The sequence below is a fragment of the Malaya genurostris genome, chromosome 2 (assembly GCF_030247185.1).
Source record: "Malaya genurostris strain Urasoe2022 chromosome 2, Malgen_1.1, whole genome shotgun sequence".
Taxonomy (NCBI): domain Eukaryota; kingdom Metazoa; phylum Arthropoda; class Insecta; order Diptera; family Culicidae; genus Malaya; species Malaya genurostris.
Window position 1 is genome coordinate 248,096,031 of NC_080571.1, and position 22,521 is coordinate 248,118,551.

Genomic DNA, 22,521 nt, shown 5'->3' on the forward strand with positions numbered 1-22,521 from the left:
TGAGAACGCTTCTTAAAAATGATGATTTTCGGTGTCCACTGTATCTCAGCGCAGACTAATCAGAAGTGAACAAATCAAATCAGCATAACAAAGTTGCGGTGACCAGAACAAAAAAAGATCAAAGCAGCATAATTTCCGGTTGATTTTTTTTTGTATTTTTGGTGGTTGATTAAATTCAAAAGTACGATATTTCACGAAAAAAACCGCCATTTTGTAGCTGTAAAACCTCCCCATAGTAACAAACAACGAAAAGGAAAACGTTGGGGTCTGGTTTTTTATATGTAGAAAGTATGTGCAAAATTTGAAAACAATTGGTGCAGTAGCTTTTGAATGACGATGGACACGGACTTTCAAAACTTGCTTTCGAGAAAAACGCGTTTAAAGTTTATTGTCTCGATTTTAACGAAGGATTGTCTCGATTTTAACGAAGGAAATAATTTATTACTAAACGGAGCACGTAGGCTCTAACATTCTCAAAAAGCCATAATTTTTTTTTGTCTTTTGTTATAATGAAATATTTCGAGAATGTTTTGTCAAGTTTTTAAGTTAATCGAAACAGAAATCTTGGGCCTGGGTGTGCAGCTCTTATTTCTTCGTTGTATGAGATCGGCAAAGATAAAGGCCCATAACTTACTGAGTTTTGTTGCGATAGGCTTCAAAATTTCACAGAATATTCTTGAAATGTTTTACTATCAGAATATAGAAAGAAAATAATAAATGATTTTTCAAAAATGTTAGACCCTACTCGCTCCTTAATGTTAGAATAGCATGAATTTTACTGCTTTAGACCGTAATTTGCATTTGGCTAACAAGTGCAACTGTATGAATTTATATGCACCATTTAGATGTGTGCTTCTGTGGCTCAGTCGATTAATGGACGTGTTTTGTGATCCAATAATTCCCGGTTCAAGTCGCGACGGTCGCTATCCGTGTTTTTTTTATATCAATGAATTCACGTCACGGAATTTTACAATCACACAATATCACATGTTCTTGCACGTAAATTTGCGATGATTCATTTATATGCATTGTATAAGATGTAAAATCACATAGTTTTTCCGATGTGGGCTGCTATTTAACGTTTCTTGGATCCGCTCTCCGGTAGCTGGGTTATATGATGAAGAGTATTGAAACATTTTAAACTATCGTATGAGTGACATCGTAAAAACATTAAATCTTCAAAACTACATACTTGGAAAAAATCATGTAAATCTACGTCTTCTGTGACCGACATATTCGATCGTCAAAAATTGAAAAAAATATTCAGCTGATATAACCTATATTTAATGCATTCTGACATACTTTTATGTGCTGGGACTTTTAAATTTACACGCCCGCTTGAAAAGTTGAGTGTGTTTGACACATTTTTGAACCATTCTTGTTAAATTCAGTTATTTTACGAGTTACGTTCTTATAAATTGAGTCGTATGTGGATTTGTTTCAGCTGTAATTAATTTTTGCTGGGTAATATCCGAACAGTTCAAGTATTTAAACCATATTAGTTGCAATGTCTGAGCGGAAACATATATTGGAGAAGCCAAATAAATGAAAAACTAACAGAAAAGATGATATATTGGAAAAAGATACGCTCAGAGACAGGACTCGAACCGGCGTTCTTATGCATTCCGTGCATACGCGCTACCATTTCGCCACTCTGAATCTTGTTTTAGTCACTCTAAAACGCCAGTCAGACATGGTAGAACGTACATCGAACATAGTCTACATCCGGCTTTACGTTAAACCAACTAAAATTAATAAATCGTTAAAAACAATTGCGGTTTGATTTTCCGTAACAATCTGCTTCTGGTAGGAAAGGGCAGACAATCAATACTACCTTCATAGGGGTCTGTCGCTGACGATGTCCAGCCATTAAAAGAAGGTGACAAGCGATTATAAATAAACTCTTCTACTCAATGCTTGATCGGAGAAATAGGTATAAAGCGAGAGGACAGGTGTTTGATGGACAAAGAAGATGTTTGGATAGAAGGTATCGGTCGGGTGACGGCCAGAATGTAGACCATGTTCGATGTACGTTCTACTGGGTCTGACTGGCGTTTTAGAGTGACTAAAACAAGATTCAGAGTGGCAAAATGGTAGCGCGTATGCACGGAATGCATAAGAACGCAGGTTCGAGTCCTGTCTCTGAGCGTATCTTTTTCCAATAAATCATTTTTCCTGCTAGTTTTTCATTCATTTGGCTTCTCCAATATATGTTTCCGCTCAGTCATTGCAAAACTGAACCTAGTTGTGGCGGCCTTACGTCAAATTAACTTAAATTAATAAATCGTCATATTAGTTGATCGACAAAAGAACCGAAAGAAAATTTCAAAGCTTAACTTGGATCCGTTTCCCGTTTGAAGTTTCAAAGCTCTTGGTTGATAAAATAATGCTTCTTATTTATCATAATTAAATGAAATCTCCGATAACATTATTTAAGACACCGCTAACTATTAACTAGATGAATGACGCATTAGTTCTTTTGATTTTTTTATGACACTGGAGTGTCGCAGATTGTGACATTTGTAAATTTTCGTATCAAACAATCGACACGAACTTCCGCCAAACCAAAGTCTTGGTATAACATCTCTCTTTTGGAATTTGACAATTCTGTTTCAATAGACGTCGCAGTCTATTATTGGTGTAGAGAACCATGACACTACGAATCCTTCCCGGTTGTGGCTCGAAATATGACCGGGACACCCAAAAACTCTCGAAGCACCAAATGAAGAAACCGAAGCCATTATCGAAGTAAGAAGGAAAACTCCAAAGGATCGAACTCTCAATCGGTTCTAAAGCCTTAGGCAAATCAAGCAGCGTCTTACCTTTAATCATATCCTCCAGTTTCTGACGGTCCACCTTGAACCGCTCGACATGTAGATCGTCCGGATTAGCCACGCCCAGCTGGGCCGCAATCAACCGCAGGTCGCCCCAGTCACTTTCGACCGACGAAATCTCGCTGCCCGTCGTTTCGCTCGGAGGACCCCCGTTGATGAAGATGTGCTTGTTGAAGGGCGTACAGGATGCCATCATCTTTCCCTGTGCTCTAGGTACTGTTGCTGTTGTAGGACTCTGTGTGTTTTTGGTGATGCTGCAGGGGTGGAGTTTTTTTTTATTTCGCAGACTTAATCTCCTGCGGTTTGTACGCGTTTGTACTTGTTAAATTGTGCCTTCGATGATGGAATGATGCTCTGCCTGTAACCCGGCCGGATGTGACAATGTGTGAAGCCTGCTGCTTTGTGCTTTGCTCACACGCAAACTTGTGTCTGTCTGTGCTGTGCGCTAGAATGGCCGTGGAAGTTGAAGTTGAATTCTGAAAACGAGAAACGATAATCCGGAAATTAAAATCGAAACATGATTCTGCTGTCGAGGGTGAAATCAAATTGAATTTTTTTCCCCGAACATAATTGATGGTATCACATAAATAACTTTGCTGTGATGTTGTTTCAACTAGGCTCATGTTGGGTCGATGTATTCATGCAGAGATCTGGGAAAAAAGCAGATCAGAAATATTATTTTATTTTCGAAGCATAGATCAATAATTTGGAAGTATTCAAAACAAATTATTAAACTTTCTCTTAAACTTATGAAGGATAATTACGTTGAATATGAAAATGAAAAACATATATAAATCAAAATAGGATTTGGGGAAATCGTTGTTACAAATAAATAAATATTGCATTTAGAAACTAATTTTGAACAAAGTATGCGTAAATTTATTTTCATTTTCATTATTCTTTCAGAACTACTCATCGTAAGAGCTAGTCAAGCCTACAGAATAATGTTACATCCGTTGCGGGGAATGCGAGACTAAACCACCGCGTGTAACCAGTGTCTATGAATTTCTGCTACTTACTAAGTTATGAAAATTGATTTTAAATGTAAACAATCTTTTCAGAACTGCCAAAACAGCCGTGTAGTATCGGTAGCGGTTTATATTATAATGTAATATAATATAATATAATGAACTGGAGGTTGAAATTTTGTTACCCTTCCCGCATCTTTAGTACGCCAATTGTTCAAAATTGCACTATAATTGATTGATTGTTCGATGCAGAATTCACGAGAACCAATGGCATTATTTCAAAAGGTTCACATTTCTTACTCAGCTTTAGAACAATCAATCGATCTATCTGAACGACATTTTGTTTTTGGGCTTGCGGAGAGCGGTCTCCACACCTGTGGCGATGGTTATCAGGACATCGAGCATGTCGTGTGGTCGTGCGTAGAGTATCGTGATGCCAGGTCGAAGCTATTGGAATCCCTTAGGGCCCCAGGTAGACCACCTGAGGTTCCGGTTCGGGATGTGTTGGCGAGTCGAGATAGTTTATATATACTTCTTATATACCATGACCTAAAACACATTAATATACAAGTATAATCTGTTATATCTCGCTCAGAAAGTATAACCTCCACCTACAGGTTCGACTAGTGTCGCCCATCCGCCCGATTCTCTCGATCTCCGTCCCTGTCCACCATCTTCATTGGAACTAACAAGATATTTTTTGTCACTAACTTTTTCGATCCACATTCCTTGTCTCTTCACCATCTCGATGGCAACTAATTAGATCTCTGTCGTTTTCAGACATTTCGTTCCCAAATCCCCTTTTTACCCCGTTCCCACAATGTATACTTTTTTTCTCATTTTCTTCCGTAACATCACCGCCCACGGAAGACCGCTCCAGCCGATGACCAGCATGTGGGCCACCCGCCGGGCCCTCGGTTTCCCGCGGACCCACACGGACCGAATGATGCTTACAACATGTACCTTATGATCAAAAAAGAACCGGAATTTTTCATTTTAAAATTCCCGCTCTTGTCCAATCGGTAAACTTTCATTCTCTCAACGTTGGCAACACTTTTATACACATTCTGTCAAATTTTGACGCATTTCGTACGATTAGTTTTTGTTTGGCGTCTATACAAAGAAGTTGAAAAATTTTCGTGTGGCGATTTTTATAATGGATGAAAATTTAGAACAACGTGCGTGCATCAAATTTTGTGTTGCAAATGGATTTAAGTGTTCTGAAACGTTGAAAATGTTAGAAAAGGCCTTTGGTGAATCGTGTCTAGGAAAAGCACAGGCATACGAGTGGTATAAACGCTTCAAAGATGGTCGTACAAGCTTGGATCATGATGAGATCCCTGGCCGCCCAACAACATCTGTTACTGAAGAAAACATTAAATCGGCGAAGCAAATCGTGTTGCAAAATCATTATGTACCGATTAGAGAGATTGCTGTGTTGTTGGGCATCTCTTATGGATCAGCCGAACACATTTTAACTGATGTTTTGGGTTTGAAACGCATCGCTTCTCGGCTGGTGCCAAAAAAGCTGAATTCCATTCAAAAACAACGTCGTGTTGTGTGGCAGTTTTTGGCCAAAAACTCAACCAATATCATCAACCAAGCACCGTACTCTCCAGATATGGCCCCGTGTGCTTTTTCCTCTTCCCCAGACTCAAATTGCCATTGCGGGGAACGCGTTTTGAGCCTATAGAGACCATAAAAGAGAATTCGCTGCGTGAACTAAAGGCCATACCTTCGGCGGCCTATAAAACTTGTATGGAAAATTGGATCAAGCGTTGGCATGCATGTATTGCCGCAAGAGGAGAGTACTTTGAAGGCGATAATAAAGAAATTTATTAAACATTAAGATTATGCGTTTTACCTTTTTTATATATAAAAAAAATAGGTATAGAATTCGCTCGAACTTTAGAAAATTTTTCCGAATGACATATACCAATCGATTCAGCTCGACGAACTGAGAAAATGTCCGTGTATGTGTGTGTGTGTGTGTGTCTGTATGTGTGTTGTCAACTAAGAGGTCGAGATCTGAGAGATGGCTAGACTGATTTTGATCGAACTAGTCTCAAATGAAAGTTCACCCCGTCACCCAAAACGCTATTGAATGGTTTTGAGATCGGATGTTTACTTTTTGAGTTATACAAAGTTTAATGTCAAAATTTTCAGTTTTTTGACAATATCTGTCACCATTGACCTTGAAAACAGAATATGTTTTCAGACTTAGATTCGGCACGGTAATAGCTATCCAACAAGCCATAGATTGTTAAAATCGGTCCATTTCTAACGGAGATATTGAAATTTTTGTGTAAACGACTTTTCCCCCTATTCCGGCAGTAGGAGTTTTGTGAGCTGTATGACAAAGAAATGCTTGGGAGCAACGGAAAACACGATTTTTCATACTGTTACATACAATTGTTTCTAAGTACCAAAAAGACTGTGTACAGCATCCTTTTTCATGACATTTAACCTCGGACCGATTTTAGCACGGCTCGTTTTTGGCAACATAATCGTTCAAATATGACATATATAAAGAAGATGATGGCCGATTTTGTTTTAATTATATTGTTTTCAACTACTTACAGCAATAAATGCTGGAAGAACATATCATCCATATACCATTCGAATCAGTTCGTCGAGATCGGCAAATGCGTGTGTGACAAATAATTTCACTCAATTTTCTCGGAAAATTTCTTTTCTACAAATTCAGATTCATACGAAAAGTCTTATGCTCCCAAAAAGAGTTCCTGACCTATGTTTGGTTCCGACTTCTGGTTCCGGAACTACAAGATGATATGTGAAACGAAATCAAAATTGTTTAACTCATTCTTCTCGTAGATGGCTGAACCGATCTAAGATTCAGTCAGATCCAACTTCCGGTTTCGGGGATACAGGGTGATTGGTATAAAATGTCTATTCCACATAAATTAATCAGGTTTATCGGGTTAGCAGATTTGGATAGTCGATAAAAAACTTTTTTCAGTTTTAGTGGTATTCTGTTTTCGATTCAGAAGGCACCTGAAAATTTAATTTGTGCTTTGATTTCTCAAAGATGTCTTCACTGATTTTCAAATATTTTGAAACAAATGTAAACTATACAGCTATTCAGGTGAATTTATCTGACTTCGGCCATACCGATTTTAGAATTCCGGTTCCAGTATAAAATAGTTTCTCAGAGCTCAATCGTTTTCTCAAAAAAGCCTAATCAAATTGCAGAAACAAAAATTCAAATTAAAATAAACTTATATACAAAATTAATTAATTTTATACATACATACAAAAATTAATTAATTTTATCCAATTATGACTTCCGGTTCTCGAATTAAATGATGATGAATTTTTAAAATTCAAACCGATATAGAAGATGACAATCTCGGAAAGCTTCAAAGTTGGACTCAAAACTGTTGTAATTTATTCGTCATATGGCCATACGAATCGGTTTGGGTTATGCTGGATCCTGAATACCGGCTCTGGAAGTACCTTAAATTACCCTAAACTCTAAAGAAGAAATTACTTCGACATATCATGGAATGTTTAATGGATTGTTATACTTTTAGATTCAAATTCGATCGGATTTGCGGTTTCGACATTACAGAATAATGAGTGATTAAAATCTCAAATTGCCACTTAAAACGCCGGACATTAGAATAATGTCATGAAAACTGAAACACCGAAAAATATTCATGCAAAAAAATCATGCGAATTGATAAAAAAAGGTATCATCTCACTGCTAGGTGGATTAAACACGTTTTTTTTAATCAAATTCAGGTTCTGTTTTGATCATAAGGTACATATGCTTGTGACATTTTTGGTAATATACCATTCTACCGTTGATTTCGAGTAGTGGCAAGAAGCAAGATCTAGCCAGAAGACAACAGGATCCTTGTGGCTTCGAATCATGGGTAGAAGTCGCTTTTGTAAACATTCCTTGATGTATATTTCGCTGTTCATTGAAGCAGTGATGGTGATGAAGGGTATCGAAGTCTTACTACAGCTACAAATTGCTTGCCAGAGCATAGCTTACCAAATTTTCCGACTTCAATCGATGTCTCGGACTGATTTAACACTTGCCCTTCTCGCACCGAATAATATTGTGGTCTCGGCAAGGATTTGTAATCGAGTTTCACGTAGGTTTCGTCGTGTGTAAACAACAGGACGCAGAGATAAAAATTGACATATTCTGAAACATTAGGAAATGGCAGCGGTTTTGGTTGCGTCCATACTTTCTGGGACAGTCTTTATCGGAATTCCATGCTTCGCGATGCACATCTTCCGTAGTTTTTCACAAAAAAAACTTTTTCTATAACATTAACAATACACATTATTCAAACACTTATAATTCACAACACTTCGCAATACGCTGATCTCACTGTAAGCTTTTTAATATCAAGTAAAAAAACTCACTTCATATTCTAAGAAACAACTGAATTTTCACAAACTTTTACTCAAATGAAAGGTCTTATAGTCTCTTAATCTCTTATTGAATTTTGTCCGGAACCGACTTCCGGTTCTGGATTTACATGGTTAGGCGTATTTGAAACTTCATGCCGGCAATTAGAGAGGAGCTGCAAAAAAACAGAAAAAAATCTTCCAAGTTTGATTCTAATCTGCCCAATTACGGATATGAATCGTATGAATTTCAAAATAGTTTACAAGCAAATCCATCCAAAAGTGTTCGAGTGTATGTTCCTGAATCAATGCCCAGTAATGGCATCAGTCATTATCATCGAATCAGCCAAATTAGAAGCCATTAAAGATATAAATGATGTTGGAGTACATTGCAAATCAGATTCAAAATGTAAAATCAAACCAACGAAACTAGTCGATGGACTACATACTACATTAGAACCTGACAACGACGCTTCGTATATGCAGGCAGATTGTAAAGAAAGTATAACCGACGAAATGATTGTTGACTTCAAAGATCTTCTCCCTTATGCTGATTTTGATGTTGATCTGAAAGACTTCGCTCAAGAATACGGTAAAGAAACAATAACTGTGAAACAAACTTTGTTCAAATCAGGAGGCTTGATGGCGAAATTATTATCGTTAAAATATCTCGTTTATTGTCAGTGCTGATAGGCTTCGAAGATAGATTAGAAGCAGTATGCACCAAATTGAAGAACCAATTTCGAGTTGAGTCGAATGGTATATAACACTAGGGGTCTTCGAAACTCAGATTTTCCAGCAATTCTTTTACCTTTCTATAGAGAAAGGCAAAACGGATTACTATGTGATTACTGGATTATTTTAATATTTTTACTGATTACTTGGATTATTTGAAAAAAATAAGCGATTACCTGGATTACTTTGAATTACTAATGATTACTTTTGGATTCCTAATGTAATCCACCGATTTCTGGATTACTTGCAAAAAATTAGAGTAATCCTGGATTATTTGACACCTTTGCGGCTTGTTGGAAACCCTTGGTAACGACAGAGATGTAGCAGCGAAATTGACTTAGTATTGCATTCGAAATGTGTATAGATATTAGATGATTTGATACCGTTTGACCGTTCAAGATTTTGTCGTCCTGAAAAGAACCATTCGGTTTCGGAAGATTGCGTTCCTAGAACAGAATTGGAGCGGCAGTTTAAAACAGTTTTCTAAATAAGTTCTTTACATTACTTTTGGGGTCCTGAAAAGGACCGTTAGTGGTTTTGGAGTCCTGAAAAGGACTATTTTGTAATGGATGATTACGTTTGCATTTCAGAAATAATGGCGCCAGTCAAAGTTATTTGTAAGTTTGAGCCTTGACCTAGAAGAAATCATTACATAAATGAAATCGTAACACAATTGCTCAAATATTACAATATTTCATACATCTCAATATTTCAGTGAAAGAAACTATCAAAATGCAGTACGGGATTTCTTTCCGGCTTTCAGAAGAACCAAATTGTGTAATTCTCTGTGATATTAAACAGCTTTCGAACATTTTTCTCGAACGCGCAGCAACCAAATACTAGCTTTATTTGCGGTCGTTTGGTGCGAATTTCGCATAGCGAAAAGTGCACAAAGCTAATCAAATTATTCTAGATTTGCACTAAACTGATGATTTTTATTTTCGATTTGTAAAGAAGTAATCTTAATAGTTCTTTAGATAACATTTAGAGGTATTAGAACGACTGATTTCGCATGATGTTTTCCATCGTTGTCCATTTTTCGTTTTCTTTTTCTCCAATGAGAAAGACCAGTAGCACAATGACGCAACAGAGTCTATTTATATATTTCCGTTGAATTTAATGTTACGTGTTTGGACGTATTTCTTCACTATTGAAACAATGGGCCGTATGAATAAAATGTAGTAAACTCTGTTGTTTGTAGTATCTTCTCAAAAACAAAGTCCACAGAGTAAAACGCGTTTAATATGAATAAAAAAACAAGTTCGAACATGTAGTTAATGCTGCCTTCGAATTTTAGCATTTATTGCATGCCGTATCGAATTGGAGCCGGAAAAGCTGGAATAAGTACGCACAAAGCAAGAAAGGTACTTACTGCTGCAAAAATGCCACTTTATTTAATTTTTCTACTTCACTTTATCAGCAAACACACGAGTAGCAACCTCTGGAGCTACCTACCGAAAAATTGTAGTAAATACTACATGTTCGAACGTTGTTGTGTAGTAAAGTCTCTGCTTTTGACAGGAACGTGATCCACATGTAGCATTTACTACCGAAATTCAAGCATGCTACGTTTTATTCATACGGCCCAATGTTTTCGTAATAAACGTGGCATTAACAACAATCTTACACCTTCTTTCGTTCGTTTCATGAAGGAGTTAGAGAAAATTATCAAATAACTCCAAGAGCACTAAACTGAATCAAGGATCAGTTGATTTTAGATTCTAAGCGTTCGGCAGGAAGTAACAACATTTCGGAAGATGTAGCAGATGTATTGGTTTATTTTCAACCGTTGAATCATCTCCGAAAAATTTGTGCGGAGGGATGAAAATGCGTTCTTTAGGTTACGTCACTTATACCAATATATCTCCGGAACCAGGAGCGGTAGCCACTTGGTCTTAGAACTTGACTCACAACTCAATAGTTGCTTTCAAACCAGGTTAAGTTTCTAAAAATCGGTTCTGTTATCTCCGAAAAAATTGTTCAGAGATAAAAACCTAACAAAGATATTTTCACGCAGATATTTTCCGATTTCGTCTAGCTAAGTAGAATTGTAAGGGTCTCCGATGATCCGATTAAAAGTCGGTTACTCTAGCAATGCTATTACCTTTCTATAGATAAAGGCAAAAATTGAAAATAGTAATCTGTTGTGATAATAAACGTTTTACGTTTCTGTAGAAGTAAGCATCAAAGAAGCAACAACAACAATAAAATATAACAGGAAAATAAATGAATACATCGAATCGTTATTAATACAGAACATATTTTATTCAAACATCAAAAGAATGACCATTGTGAATACTTCTGTTATAAAGCACTATCCTCCAAGTATAATAATTGGGCTTGAAATACCTGGACGATGCCTGTTCAATGTTTACTATGGGAGGTGTGGGTGAGATTAAACCAATCGTCAAACTTGTCGGGTGGAGCTTTCATCAAACATCAATACGCTATAAAACTACTAGTGGCTGGCACATACGATTAATTCCATTAACAAACGGTTCAACGCACGGATATCAATTTCAGTAGCAAAATCTTCTGCTCTGAAAACGAAATTTTCTGTGGGCAGTAGGCCACAGTTCCTTGGCAACGGCAGTCGCGAGTCTCCAGTCCAGCTGGAATAAGTACGCACAATCAGGATGGCGGAACAACAGCTAACACGCAGTCAACCTTCAACCGAAAATCACGACAGTTTCGTGTTCCACTCGTCAGTTTATAACAGTTTATGTTGAACTGTTATGCCACCTACCAGTTCAAAATAGTCTGCTTAGCGATTATAAAGTTTCTGCAGTATAGAAATTACACTTCGGTGTAAAACAGAAAAGTGTTTAGTGTGAATAGCAGAAACCAACGTCTCCTTTGCGGTTCATGTTCAACTGCAAGGTGGCATAACAGCTCAATATAAACCGTTATGCACAAACGAGTAGAAGACGAAACAAAACAAAAATATTGAAAACAGATATGTGCTCCAAGTACAAAATAAGGCTAATTCTTAAATGACTGTTATGGTAGTCTAATAGTTTATCCAAAGTATGCGTCCAAACTTTCTGGGCCACCCTTCAAATACTCAACCGTAAAAGAATATTTTCACTGAACTAATTTAATGCACTGTTAACTGTAGATCACTGAATTTTTAAAAACCCTATGAAAATATTACGAAACGTTGTATATTACTGACATTGTCAAGCAGATTTTTAAAATTTCCTATAGTTATTTTTCTCAAGCGCTTGTAAGTGACCGGTGATTTGCGGGAATCAGAAGGTTATTGACAATTGCATGTTAATATTGTTCCATGTTGGCTCTAATGTTTCGGGCACAAATTTACAGTATGACAAGCCCATAATAGAAAGCATCGTTCGACTCAGTAGGAACTGGGACCGTATTCCCAGCGCAGTTGGTTCCAGTGTGGATCGATGAGTGAGCAAATTGTATCAGGTTTGAAATGTAATTTCCTCAATTCTCACACTTGTTTACGAATAATTAATAATCGTTCCCGGTTGAACCTGACTGAAAAACCAACAATTGTCATCAGAAGCTGCATCAGAAGAGATTCTGGGGACAATTGAAACATCGCTACCGCAGTTTTCCGAAGTGAATAGCTTTTGTGATGACAACCGTGGTCCATCGCAAACTGACTAATCGATGGGATTCTGATAGGGATGTACAACGCGAGTGGGTTTCAGTGACATGGTGGAATGAAAATTTATTTTAGAAACGCACTGTATCACAAAGTCTTAATACTCTGAATCTTAACACTGATTCACTGGATATCGGAAAAAATTCCAACCTCCAAGAATGAAATGGTTCAAACAAGAAGTTTCGGAACATCCCGAATTGACCATCCGGTGAACCCATTAGTGTTCCGGTTGCTGTAAATCGTATCGCAGTTGCCGTCGGTTTTGTCAGTTCGGTTGACTAAAGCGCAAATCGTAACCGGCGAAGGTTTTCCTATCATTGTGAGGGCCGTATGTCGATGATGTCAATGGTGCCAATAGATTCTATGGATAGCTGCCGCAAGCACACGAACAACCTTCCTCCGGTGAGACAAAAGCATACCGTGGACGAACTGCGTGCGATTTGCCACAGAAAAGCCTACGAACTGCCACACTTTGGCCATCCGGTTATAATTAATTCAGAAACCTTCGAAACAGATTTCGATGGCAACAGAATCGAAAGGGCACCACAATACCGGTCGGATTTTCTGGTTACAGTTCGGAGCTGTTCGAACGGAAAACTGGAAATGAATTGTGGATGTAGATTATGTGGGTAATGGGATCTGTCGTTTCCACGCGGGAATAAGAACAAAGCGATGATCAGTATTTGGATTTGTACGCATACAATTTGGCTCAAAGCGTGAATTTTGATAGCTGTTCGAGATAGCTTTCGCCTAGCGTCTGACTCTGGCAGTGCCATTTGTTTGAAAACATAAGCAGATAGATAATATCGGTTTGGATCTGTAATTCTATTGGGTGCAAATGAGTCTGAACCCGCTAAATCCATGGAATCAAATTTGAAAAACGATTTCGGGGGACACGTGCTCTATGCGTATATAACACACTCAGTGCACCTTTTCGGAATTCATGAAGCTAAAAGTTTCTTGTCAGAATACTAATCGATCCACTTAATATTTGAACGCGCCGCCTTTTTTTGACATCGCTCCGTGTGGTCGATTCAGGAGGTATTTTGACAATTCAGAAATCTATTCTTAACTATGAAAGTTTTCTTGTTTACGATTCATATAGATTCAAAAAGCTTGAGACGGATGGAAGTTATTTCAGTAGATTTACGGCAAATCAGAGCGAAAAAGTTGGATTTGATTAAATCAACAGATTACAGTGTCCCCTTAAACTTTCAAACGTTCCGAATTAGAAATGCTTGTGCTGCTTGAGCAGAGGGATGTCGGATTTTTCGAATTATTCGATTACTCAATAATCGAATATGTTTGAAACTAATTCATTAAATTTCAGTCAATTATCTGTGCAGCTGTTTAGGCTAAATGACATTGTTCTTAACAGCGCACAATAATGCATTTTTAAAGTTAAAATTTTCTTTTTTTTACTCTTTCTTTTTGACGACTAAGTCAATATTTCTTTTTTCTTTTTATGCGATATTCACCTAACCAGAGACCATTTTTGTAGAAACAGAAAATTAAAATTATAGAACGATGGTACTCAAGAGAGAGCAAGGATGTGAATATATAGAACGGAAAAGGAGAGACGTGACAGAGGGTTATTTAAGCAAGCAGAAATCTTTTAGTAACTTAACTTTTACCTTCTACCAGAGGAGTCGGGCTTAGGCATCTGAACAATGCGAACCGGTCCGAACCGGTTCGGGTAGTAAATGGTAAAAGACCTTTATCACTACTTTCCGACATACCAGAGACTTGGGCTGGTAGAAGGTAAAAGTTAAGTTAATAAAAGATTTCTGCTTGCTTAAATGCCCCTTTGTCACGTCTCTCCTTTTCCGTTCTATATATTCACATCCTTGCTCTCTCTTGAGTACTATCGTTCTATAATTTTAATTTTCTGTTTCTACAAAAATGGTCTCTGGTTAGGTGAATATCGCATAAAAAGTTAAAATTTTCTCTTTCTTTCACTATCAACTGTCTTATTTTGAAAAATCACATTAGATACCATGCCATTGCGACAATTCTGTATAAAATGTTTAAAACGACAAATATAACAATGAGTGATTCTCTTTGTTTACTTTCTCTTTCGATTTTTACGGCATTCTTAGCAACCCTTCTCTCCAATTGTTTAACGATATAATAATAACCAAAGCAATCATCTTTTAATCTGCACTGAAGAAATTTCCTAAAAATTCAAGAATATTTCGCAATAATCGGAAGAAAAAGTACACAAAGAGAATCTCTCATTGTTACATTCGTCGTTTTGAACATTTTATACAGAATTATTTCGAATAGCAAACCGATGACATTACATTCCCTTTGTGAAATTTGGCCTTTCTGTTTCAACAGACTTTGCAGTCGATTAATAGCGTACTGAATCATTGCATAACTAGTACTACGATCCCACTGACGCTAATACCGTTTTCGTTTTTGAATCTAGACGCGGGCTACTCTGACTCCGAGTAAAACGAACACGTGGTACGCGCCCTAAACAACAACTCATGAAAAAAAGAAAAAATAAACAAACTCGGCTGGATGCGTTGTGCGACCCGAGAAAATTTTCAGAGCGAAACTACGCGATTGGAGTCCGATCTAGAGCGACCTCAGGTTGCTAAAACAAACATATCAAACGTTGTTTGGGCGACTCTGGGTCAGCTTTCGGGCTGCTCTGATCAATAAACGAAAACGGTATAAGAATCCTTTCAGGTCGGGACTCGAACATACGACAGCTGGCTTGTAAGAGCAGCGCCCTATGCATTGAATATATAACAAGTCGGTACATAAGTTCCCGGTTTGACATATAGATGGCATCACGTGTAATAAATTGCTCTAGAGTTCAATAAAGACATCCTTCAGAACAATTTTTGGATGCTAAAAGTCTTAGAATTGCATGAAACGTCGAAATTTAGTGTAATCTCGAAGAAAGTTTTTTTTGTAATATCGACTTTCTGGGACTCTTCTAACTTTGTCTAAGTCCCAGAAAGTCGATATTTTCCAAAGAAATTTTTTCGAGATACTACTAAATCTCAACGTTTCATGCGGTTTTAAGAATTTTGGCATAAAAAAAATTTCGATTTCAAATATTTCTTGAACCACCTATGGTAATTTTTCAAGATCGAAAATTTTCAAACCTAAAGGCCATCGTCCAAGTACCTTGCGCGCGGGAGATTTCGAGAACCTTTCAATTTTGAAAAATTTGTCGAAACCAAAAACACACAGACCTTCGAAAAAAAAATCTGCAGGGAAAAATTGCTGAAAAATTCGTAGGATCATAGGTGAAAGTTTTTGTGATCTTTCACAATTCTTTGGAAAAATAATGCGATGATATGATAAATGTTTTTCAAATAAGCCTTTTTCTGGCTGCAAGGACTACATTCAGACACATGCTTGGAAAAGCTTTCTACTTTCGATGGAAATTTAAAAAAATATCCCAAAACCAAAAACATACAGACCTTCCTGTTCGTGCTCGCATCTCACACGACACAGTCGAAAATCATTTACGGTCGCAAATCATTTACGGTCGAAACAACAGAAACAAAGACAATACAGTACAGTGAACAATAGAGTATACGGAATGGTCAAATACGATTTAACAAAGCCGGAATCTTGGCCTGCAAGACCAAATTCAATTTGTATAGATTTCAAGCGTTGCAAAGTTAGACCAGCAGCAAATGAAATTGAAATCTTACTTAAAGAACGAATGCATCTAGACGCTAATAATGTACCTGAGATTCAATTCAACAAGGCGTCTAACTGTGTGTACATTATGTTTAAACGTGAAAGCGATGCAATTGTATTCGCTTCGGTTAACAACGAGGTGCACAGTGTTAAGTGTGATAACATTAAATACAAAATTCCTGTGCACATGGTGGACAATGCCATACAAGTACGCGTGCATGACCTTCCCCCGCAGGCCAGCGATCAGTCCGTTCGGGACAATATGTCGCAGTACGTAGAAGTTCTTTCCATCGAAAGAGAAGTATGGCGGAATTTTTTCCCCGGTATTCGGAATGGTGTGCGAGTGGTACGTATGCATCTACGTAAGGCAATTCCACCTTACATCATTTGTGGTCAAGGTGGGACACATCCATGTAAAACGCTGATTACCTATGAAAATCAGCTGGTTACATGTCAGTTTTGTGAACAACCGGCACACTACGGTAAACCTTTCACCGAAACTGCGAAAAGGATATCTTCTACCAAAGACAAGGTCAACCGTTCAACAATGGAAACTAGTGAGCGCAGTACTCCTGTTTCACTATCAAACCAACCAGCAACTGCAACCAATGTATAACAAGGCGCATCTAAAGCAACTAGCAACGAGCTCAAGACTACGAACAACAAGGAAAACGAAACGAAGACGGAAATCAACAACAAAACCACCGATGTGGCAATAAAGGACGAGATGAGCCACGAACAAAGTGCCCCTCAACCCTCGCAGGAGAGAAATGGAAGCTCTTCTCCTCCTAGAAAAAGAGTGACAACGAGATCCACTTCAAAAAATCCATTATCTAAAAAATCGGCTAATTCGGCCACGTAAAGCTTGTACGCAGGCCTGAATAAAAATACTTTTTAAATAAAAAAAAAATACAGACCTTTGAAAAACTGTTATTTATCTGCAGGGCAAAAATAGCTGAAAAAATCGGAGGATTTTTCGAGTGTTATCAAAAATAGCTCTAATAAATTAGTGTTTTTGTGATCTTTCACAATTATTACACGCATTCAAACTGAAGCGCGTTTTCTTCAGTTCATTGCAAAATTTATCTTATTCTGTGTAAAATTTAGAAAACTTCACATAAATAACATTATTCCATTTATAAATTGAATTAGCATCGTTGCGAAATAATTTGTATTTCATTTGCTACTTCCAATTCGTCAAAATGCAACGAAAATCGACGAGTTTCATAAACCGATTTCGTTGCATTTTGACGAATTGGAAGTAGCAAATGAAATACAAATTATTTCGCAACGAAGCTAATTCAATTTATAAATGGAAAAATGTTAGTTTTGTGAAGTTTTCTAAATTTTACACAGAATTAGATCAATTTTGCAATGAACTGAAGAAAACTCGCTTCATTGTAAATGTGTGTAATAACTGTGAAAGATCACAAAAGCACTCATTTGTTAGAGCTATTTTTGATAACACTCGGAAAATCCTCCGAATTTTTCAGCCATTTTTGCTCTGCAGATAGATAAAAGTTTTTCAAAGGTCTGTATGTTTTTGGGATATTTTTCAAAATTTCCACCGAAAATTTCCTAAAACCATCCGCGCGCGTGGTACTTGGACGATGGCCTTACCGCCGGGCAGCAACCTACCCATCTCCGAATTTGCAAGGGAACTTTCTTCGAGGTGCTTAAAATTTTGAGCACTAGCGCTTTACGCAATTAGAGGTGATCCAAAAATATTGGCACCCTTATATATAAGAGCGGTAAAAAACAACGTGTTTCGTCGGTTACGTCACTTGTACCATCATATCTCCGGAACCAAGCCGTTTGATCTTCGAACTCGATAATGAGCCTAAGTTGGTTGAAATTGGTTGAGCCATTTCTGAGAAAATTGAGCGGTAAAAAAATCTAATACCTTTCTATAGAGAAAGGCAAAAATACTCTCGTGTGTTGATGACACACTGTATTTCAACTAAAAAACCTATTCTAAATCCATCCAGCGAAATGATACTGTCTTTCTCTTTTATAGACACAGTTTCATTAAAATATTGTTTGCCTCTTTATTGAACTAATTTCTGATAATAAATTGGGCTCATAGGTCACTATCTGAAATAATTATACGGATACTGGGGACGGGTATAGCGTGATAGGTTAGTCGATACCTTTCATGTAGCCAACCTGGGTTCGATTCCCAACCCCGCACATTTAGGGTCAAAAAGCTTTTGTGTATCGAAGAGGCGAATGAGCTCAAGACTAAAACCTCTTTAAAAAATCATAACGATTGCAAAAAATGACGCGTTGATTACGGCAATTACACGATTACACCTCTGAAGTGTCAGCCAAGTGATCTACGAAATCGACCCACAGTTGAATTTTAATCTCAATTGGGCTTAAAACAATTGATATCGATTAATCTACATTCAATATATCGCCGAAACCAAGACAGCCATTAGAACTTCTAGCCTGTTAAATGAACCAATAGTGGTTTCCAAACGAGCCTGAGTTTGTAGAAATTTGATCAACCATTTTTGTGAAAATTAAGTGCGAAGAAAACAACATGTTATGTCGGTTACGTCACTTATACCATTATATATACGGAACCAGAAGTCACAGTCATTTGATCTTTGAACTTGATCAATGATGTAATAGTAGTTTTTTTCAAAAAAAAACTGAAAGCAGTTGAATCATCATCGATAAAATTGATCGCAACAAAAACAACGCGTTTTGTCGGTTACGTTGTTCATACCATTATTTCTTCGGCATCTGAAGTCACAGCCGTTTGATCTTCAAACTCGATCAGTGTTGAAAGCTTTGTTGGAAACATCTTCGATAAAATTGAGCCCAAAAAAATCGGTTTTGTATGTTAAGTTTGTTGTTACCATTATATCTCTGGAACCACAAGTCACAGCCATTTGATCTCAGATTTTGATCTATGGCTTAATAGTAAATTTTAAACGAGCCTAAGTTTGTTGAAATCGGTTCAGCCATTTTCGAGAAAATTGAGCCCAAAAAAATTAATGCGTTTGGTCGTTACGTTACTAAGCTACTATTATATATATGAAATCAGAGATTCCAACCATTTGATCTTCAAACTAGGCCAATGATCTAATAGTAGCTTTCAAACGATCCTAAGTTTGTCGAAAGCAGTTCAGCCGTCTTCGATAAAATTGAGCGCAAAAAAATATAGCGCTTTTTTTTCGGTTACGTCGTTTATACCATTATATCTACGGAACTAAGAATCGCAGTCACTTGATCTTTAATTTTGATCTATGGCACAATAGTGACCTTTAAATTAGCTTGAGTTGGTTAGAAGTGGTTTTGGCTTTTTAGAGAAAATTAAGCGCGATAATAACAACGCGTTTTGTCGGTTACATCACTTATGCCATCATATCTCTGGAACCATATATCACAGCCATTTGATCATCAAAGTTGATTAAAAAGCGTATTAATAGCTTTCAACTGAGCCTAAGTTTGTTGAAATCGGTTCAGCCATATTCGATAAAATTGAGCGCGAAAAAATCGACACGTTTTGTTGGTTACGTTACTTTTACCATTATATTTCTGGAACCAGAATTCAAAGTCATTTGACCTTCGAACTTGATCAAAAACTTGAAAGTAGCTTTAAAACGAGCCTAAGTATGTAGAAACCGGTTCAGCCATCTTCAAGGAAATTGAGCACGAAAAAACTAATGCCTTTCGTCGGTTACGTCACTTATATCAACATATCTCCGGAACCGGAAGTGTCACACATATAGACATTTTCCGATTTCATCGTGCTGAGTCGAATGGTATATAACTAATGCTCTTATATTTCTTTCAACAAAAAAACAGTACATTTTGCGTAAAAATCAAGAAAATACAGTACATCGATTATAAAAAATCAGTACATTTTACAGTACGCATTTTTCTGAAAATAATGAATAAAAAACTAAACCAAATAAATTTGATCAGCGTCTCACGTGGAAAAAAATATTTAAAAATTGACATGCGAATACAATTATGTAATGAAAACCGCGAAAAAACCACCACAGAGACGAGACTCGAACCCGTAGATAGCTCCAATCCGGGTGAATCGTTTTGCCAAATCAATTATCTTGCCTGGGAAACACTCAAAGAAACAGCCTAATTGAACAAAATAAACGAGCATGTTCAGTTGTGCTCAGGCGCCACAGCGTTCGTTTGTAGTCACATCTACAATTCCACCAGTTGTTTTCAGTCCTCAATTGGTCTGTTGTTTTGGGATATTTCACATGCATGGTAGTTTAATTGGCAAAAGGATTTCCTCTGATATGAGCTAGCTACGGGTTTGAATCCGGTATCTTCGGTAGCCTTTTTCGCGGTTTTCATCACGCAATTGTATTTGTTTTTCTCGTTAGATACTGATAAAATGTAAAACTATTTCAATACGGTTGTACGTCTGAACAAATCGTTAAATGCAAATAATTATAAAATGATTTATTTCCATAATCTCAATTTTTATTTATTTATTATAGAAGCTTATATTTTTGATGATGATTTTGATTTAGTATATATTTTCGTTTTGGTTGAGACATTTTTCTTTTTTTTTTAATCATCAATATTTCGCTAAATTGTTGTTACGCGCTCTGAACAAGAATGATTAAAGAAAAAATTTCTGTTTGCATGTACATACACTCACATTCGCTACGTGTTGTCGCTGTTTTTTCTGATGTTTTGTACTGCCACAAATCGAAATTCGATGCGTTAATGACTCAAAATTCTGTATTATTTTCTAGTGTGAGAAATACAGTACATTTCAGAGTAAAAATACAATACAAATTAAAATACAGTACATTTGAGGGTAAAACCTGTTCTAATTCACCTAGTGGTGTAATGATGCCTTTCTCACATTACTAATATTTTCAAAAATATCACCAGAAGATTTTGTGAAGAATTTTTTTTCAATCTTGAATAAATATAGGCACTTTCTTTGGGTATAAACTAACATAACCTTTTCAAATTGTAAACAGTTATGTCAAGTTGATAAGAATTTTTCTTTATTTTGCATCGTCGCACTAAATAATTAAACACACTTTACCCTATAGTACTGAAACCGGACTGTAGAAACTTTTATTTGAGCCTGTTGGTGGAAATCGATCAAATCATGTGAAAATTGAGTAAGTCTCGTTTTAAGCTTTTTGACTGCCACTTCTGGTACTTCTGTAACCAGGAACTTGGAACCAGTATAACCAAAGTTGGTTCGTTTAGTAAGTAACTAATATAGCCTACAAATTGAATCAGTTTTAAGCCAAATCTAGAAGAATTTTACATTTCGTCGCTCTAAATGACGGTGTGAAATTCAATAGCAACCTACACGACTATGAGATTTTTTTATATGAGTGACATTATTTGACACATACTCACACCCACATGCATTGCTCAGCTCGATTAACTGTGTCGAATTATATACAACACTTAACCTTTCGGGTCAGTTTTTCAAGTGATTGTATAAACTTTCTATTTGAGAAAGGCAATAAGTGCACTTTTATTGAAAAGCATCGTTATCATGATCTTGTAAAAACACTAACAAGTAGGTACAAATTGAATAAAAGGATTAGAAACTTACATATTTTTCACCTGAAAAATATAAATTTTAATGTGGAAACCCTGCACGAAATTGAATAAGGCACGCTGTGAATGGAGCAAAGCCGCACGTACCGTCACGTACCAGTTTTGCATAGTCATTTTTTCGATTATAGAGGTTTTAACATTGTTGTCATTCACCTCTTCGGGCTAGAAAAGATTTCTGACCCTATGTGCGGGGTTGGGAATCGAACCCAGGTGGGCAGCGTGAAAGGCATCGACTTACCCATCACGCTATACCCGTTCCCCTGCATCATCATTTTGAATTTGAATGTTTTGACACTCATCCCCCTTTAATTTCGGAACCGGAAGTAGGATCGGGATGAAATTGCACAGTATATTTAAAGATAATGAGAGCTTTAATTTGAATCATAAATCGTGAAAAACGGCGTAACCGTAACGTAACGGCTGAGAAATCGACGGGAGCTCCGTTTTTGGAGATTTTCTCCACTATTACCGGTGCTTTCGGAAGCGGAAACCGGGGACTAGTAGTTCAAAAGTTGTTTTATATAATCACTAACTAATAAGATCCGTCACTTGGATCAATTCAGCAGTAAGTTTTATAAAAATGTGCACCTCGTTTCGCCATCGCTTGTGAAAAAATACTCATGAAATTGAAAATTTTCATCAACCGCACTGTAATACCGGAACCGGAAGTCGGATCTGGATCAACTTTTTGGGGACTTTATAAAGAATTTCAAGACCT

The 22,521-nt window shown here is 37.0% G+C and overlaps 1 protein-coding gene across 1 annotated transcript in view; it reads right to left on the reverse strand.

Moving 5' to 3' along the window:
- Positions 1-22,521, reverse strand: part of LOC131428784 (protein bicaudal C) — a 56,317-nt gene that overhangs the window by 31,248 nt on the left and 2,548 nt on the right. The window contains exon 2 of the mRNA XM_058592828.1: positions 2,823-3,310. Within this exon, the coding sequence (XP_058448811.1) occupies positions 2,823-3,030 (208 nt within the window). The 5' untranslated portion in view covers positions 3,031-3,310. The remainder of the gene's footprint in view (positions 1-2,822; positions 3,311-22,521) is intronic.